Source organism: Penaeus vannamei, chromosome 7 (genome assembly GCF_042767895.1).
Source record: "Penaeus vannamei isolate JL-2024 chromosome 7, ASM4276789v1, whole genome shotgun sequence".
Classification (NCBI taxonomy): Eukaryota; Metazoa; Arthropoda; class Malacostraca; order Decapoda; family Penaeidae; genus Penaeus; species Penaeus vannamei.
Window position 1 is genome coordinate 4,780,870 of NC_091555.1, and position 5,000 is coordinate 4,785,869.

Consider the following 5,000-nt stretch of genomic DNA (forward strand, 5'->3'; position numbering starts at 1 on the left):
CTTCTCCTCCTCTCTCCCCCTTTCGCCGACCTACCTGTGGCGCGGGGTAGATGGAGAAGCACAGTTTGGACTTCTATTTTTCCCCCTATTCTTCTCCCATCTCCTTCCCTTCTTCTCCATACCCCTATTCCTTTCCCTTCTCCATACCCCTATTTCCTCCCCTTATTCCTATCCCTTCTCCTCCTTTTCCCCCCTTTCGTCTACCTACCTGTGGCGCGGGGTAGATGGAGAAGCACAGTTTGGACTTCTTGCCATGCTCGACGGAGAGTTGTTCCAGCAGGAGGGACGCGAAACCCGAGCCAGTTCCTCCACCGAAGGAGTGGAAGACCAGGAACCCTTGAAATCCTACGCATTGCTCCTGCAGCTTCCTGATGCAGTCGAGGACGACCTCCAGTTGTTCCTTGCCTAAGGGTGAGAGAGATGGGGGTGGGGTGAATAGAGATGGGGGGGGGGTAGAGGAGAAAGAGGGTGGGAGGGAGGGAGAGAGAGTGAGGGAGGTAGGGAGAGAGAGTGAGGGATGGAAGGAGAGAGAGGAGAAAGAGGGATAAAATAAGAGAGAGAGAGAGAGAGAAAGAGAAAGAGAGAAAAAGAAAGAGACAGAAAAGCAGAAAAATCGGAAAAGACATTAAAAATATAAGCACACCCCAACACACACAAACACACACAAACACACACGCAAACACTCCATCCCCCTTTCCTCACCCAGACACAAACACCCTCCCACCCTCCCCTCATCCCAGAACACCCCAACCCCCCCACACACATAAACACACACACACAAACACTCCACCCGCCTTTCCTCACCCAGACACAAACACCCTCCCACCCTCCCACCCTCCCACCCTTCCCCTCGTCCCAGTACACCCCAACCCCTCCCCTTCTAACAACAATGTCCCCAACTTACCGACAGTGTAGTGTCCTCTGGCGTAGTTGTTGGCCGCGTCCTCCTTCCCCGTGATAAGGGTACTTGGAGAGAAAAGTTCCCTGTAGGTACCCGTTCGCACTTCGTCTGTGGAAGGAGGAGAAAAAAATTAAAGATTAGCCTTTATTAGAGTATTTGCTCTCTGTTTGTTTTATTGAATGAGGCCGGTTGAAGCTTAATTATTAGGGTATTTTGTTTCTGTTTGTTTTGTTTAAGGAAAGTGATTGAAACTTACTTATTAGAGGATTTTATTTCTGTTTGCTTCATTTAATGAAACCAATTGAAGCTTAATTAACTGAGTATTTTATTTCTATTTGATTTATTTAATGAAACCAACTGAAGCTTCATTATTAGAGCATTTCATTTCGATCTGTTTTATTTAAGGAAAGTGATTAAAGCTTACTTATTAGAATATTTTATTTCTGTTTGGTTTATTTAATGAAATCGACTGAAGCTTGCTTATTAATTTCATTTCTGTCTGTTTTATTCAAGGAAAGTGATTGAAGCTTACTTATTAGAGTATTTTATTTCTGTTTGGTTTATGTAATGAAAGTGATTAAAGTTTGCTTATTACAGCATTTCCTTTCAATTTATTTTATTTAAGGAGACTGACTGAAGTTTACTTATTAGAGTATTTCAGCTCGATCTATTCTATCAAATGGAAGGAATCAATGATGAGTAAAGCAAGATGAGTAAGTGAGTGAGTTCAAAGTGAGGCGAGGATTTTTTTTAATGATGGAAGTTTGATAGTGATTAAAAGTTCCCTTTCCGTCCCCGTTCGCACTTTGTGAAGGGAGAAAAAATGCAGATATTAGAATTTGATTAATTAGATTGATGCAAAATAAGTAAAACAAACTCGCGAGTAAATGGAGTAATTTGAGTCAAGTTGTGTAATCAAAGTAAAGTTATAAGTGAATTAAAGTCAGGTGAGTTTGAAGGAGATTAAGATTCAATGATTAGAACAAGCTCGTGTGTAAATAAAGTAATGTGGGTTTTGATTTTATTTTTTATTTCTTTTTCTTATTCCTTTTTTCTTTATTCTATATATCTATTTATTTATTTATCCCTTTTTTAGCACTGGAATTTTAATCGTGGTTAAAAGATGGAATTTCGACAATGATGTGATTGTACAATTGTGAATCTTTTTAACGATGGAATGAATATGAACAGATTAGCAATCGTAGATATATAGTATAACTTTAAGTAAAGGTATGTACGATTTTGATGATCCGTCGAATTTTACAGGAAATACTTAACGCTTTGTAAATATTTCATAATTTTAGCTAATTATTTCGTTTTCAGAGGAGGACGGGTGTTGGACACGGTACAAAAACTAGATGTGAACCGTATATGAATACTCGATTAGTATTAATAGATGAATCGTGATTTAAAACAAAAAATAGATGAATAAGACACGGAAAGCCGTAACAACCTCTCTTATCCAAAAGTTATCTAAAAATATCTAAACATCAAAATATCTAAAAACATTCGATAAAAAATAAAAATATATGAATCACATGGGCTGACCTTCGTAAACAAACCTGACTTAAAAACAAACAAGACAAAGAGATCCTCCTTTTCAAATTAAAGAAGGACAGAAGGAGAGGGAAGAGAAGAAAGATAGAGAGAGAAAGAGAGAACAGAGGGAAGAGGAAATGAGAGAGGTAAAAGCGGAAAGGGAATAGAAAGGAGAAGATAGAGGAAATGAGAAAGGAAAGAGAGGAAAGGGAGAAGGAGAGAGAGCGGAAAAAAAAGAGGAGCGAAGGAGAGAAAGAGGAAAGAAAGAAGGAGAGAAGGGAGAGAGAGAAAAAGGAGAGGGAGAAGGGGGAAGCAAGAGAAATAAAAAAGAATGGAAATAGAAATAAGACTAAAGCAGTAAAAAAAGGAAGAGATAAAACTAAAACTTTGATATAAACTTCTACCGTACAAATGGCGGTCGTACCCAAAGCCTTATTTGGGCAATTAATCTTATGATGCCCGAGACCGCTCTGTGAGATCAATACCCGGATGACAGGTAGGACAGGGAGTGGGGTGGTAGCGCTGGGGGTAGGGAGGTAAGTAGGACAGGTAGTGGGGGTAGTCATGGGCCTGGAGGGTTGAAGGTTTTGAGAACACAGGGAGTGGGGATAGTCATGGGAGAGGGGATTAGAAGTTTTGAGAACACAGGGAGTGGGGATAGTCATGGACCTGGGGGATTCAAAGTTCTTAGAACATAGGGATAACCATGTTATGAAAAAACAGGTAATGGGGATACTCGGGTCAGTGGGGTTGAAAGCATTGAGAAAACAGGTAGTGGGATATTCACTGGACAGAACGGGGTGGTAGGCTAAGTAGAACAGGTAGTGGGAGTACTCATGAGCCAGACTGAGGGGTGACAGTTACGAGAACACAGGTAATGGGGAAAATACAGGACAGAATAGGGTAGATAGTCACGAGGACACAGGTAGTGGGGAGGCTAACCAAGGCAGGATAGGGGGCAATCGTCACGTGAACACAGGTAATGGGAAAAGTCACAGGCCAGGGTTGGAATTGATAGCCATTATTATCATGAAATTAAAATTAATGATGATCTTGATGAGAAACCTGTTGTGTTTATATTCACGAAGAACACATATATGAACCGTATTCATGTTGACAAATGTTGAAAAAGTATGAATGAGAATGAATATCTTCACCATACAAGAGATGTATTTGACCGGTTTTGATTATATCTTCGTCAGAAATATTTCGATTATGTCTTTTTCAGAAATATCTCGATTATATCTTCGTCAGAAATATTTCGATCATATATTCGTCAGAAATATTTGGATTATATCTTCGTCAGAATTATTTCTATTATAATTTCGTCAGAAATATATTTTGATTATTTCTCCGTCAGAAATATTTCTATTATATCTTCATCAGAAATACTTCGATTATATCTTTATCAGAAATATATTTCAATTATATCTTCGTCAGAAAAAATCTATTATATCTTCATCAGAAATATCCCGATTATATCTTCCCCAGAAATACATCTCTCGTATTGATGAGAAGATATGAAGATATCCATTCTCATCCATACCTCTTCAGCACAGGGAGCGGTGAGGGTCAAGAGGCCAGAGAACAGGAAGTGGGCCGTAGTCCAGGAGTAGTAGTAGTAATAGTCTCAAAGGGGGCTACTTTCATGAGGGATCGATAGGCAGGGGACTATGCGGGCAGGATAACTTCATGAAGGAAGGGAGGAGGCAGAGGGAGGGGGAAAGGGGAGAGGAAAAAGAGAAGGAGAGGGAAAGGGAGAGAGGAGAGGGAAGAAGGAGGGAGAAGGGGAGGGAGGAGAGACAGGAGGGGGAAGAAGGAGGGAGAAGGATAGGAGATAGGGAAGAGGGAGAGGGAAGAAGGAGGGAGAAGGAGAGGACAGAGGGAGGAGGGAGGAGGAAGAAGAGAGGGAAAAGGAAGGGAGAAAGAGAGGACGGAGAGAAGAGGGAGGGGAAAGAGGGGTGGGAGAGGGAGGGGAAGGGGGGAGAGGAGAGAAAGGAGAGGGAGGGGGACAGGGAGAAGAAGGATATAAGGAGAGGGAAGAGAAGAAAGATAGAAAGAGAAGGGGAGGAGAGGGGAGAGGAAATGAGAAAGGAAAGAGAGGAAAGAGAGAAGGAGAGGGAGTGGAAAAAAGAAGAGCGAAAGCGAAGGAGAGAAAGAGGAAGGAACGAGGGAGAGAGAAAAAGGAGAGGGGGAAGAGGGGCAAGAAGAATTAAAAAGAATAGAAATAGAAATGAGAACAAAGCGGTAAAAAACGAATAGGTAAAAATAGGAAAGCATGAGAGAAGAAGAAACGAAAAAATAAAAAAAAAAGAGAAAGAAAAAAAAATAGAGAGAAAGAGAAAGATTCTAACCACCCCTACCCTCCCCCCTCCCCCCTCCCCCCGATCCCCCATCCCTCCTCCACCCTGTTCAAGGACTGTGTGGCGTGTTCACATAGTATCTAACTAAACTTTAAAAAAAAAACTCTACACTGTTATTAAAGTTCACGGAGAGAGTGCGAATGTATAACCCCGTGGGATCCGCTACACTCTAGCGCTTTTACGTCACACGCGAAATA

The 5,000-nt window shown here is 41.3% G+C and overlaps 1 protein-coding gene across 4 annotated transcripts in view; it reads right to left on the minus strand.

The window, feature by feature from the left end:
• Positions 1–5,000, minus strand: part of LOC113800499 (tubulin alpha-1 chain-like) — a 74,870-nt gene that overhangs the window by 20,438 nt on the left and 49,432 nt on the right. For all 4 annotated transcript variants that reach the window (XR_011398654.1, XR_011398655.1, XM_070123436.1 and 1 more), the window contains exons 3-4: positions 905–1,009; positions 209–405 (exon numbers count right to left, since the gene is read on the minus strand). Coding sequence is in view for 2 of the 4 variants with exons in the window: in XM_070123436.1 (XP_069979537.1) it covers positions 209–405; positions 905–1,009 (302 nt within the window). In the remaining 2 variants the exon portion in view is untranslated. The remainder of the gene's footprint in view (positions 1–208; positions 406–904; positions 1,010–5,000) is intronic.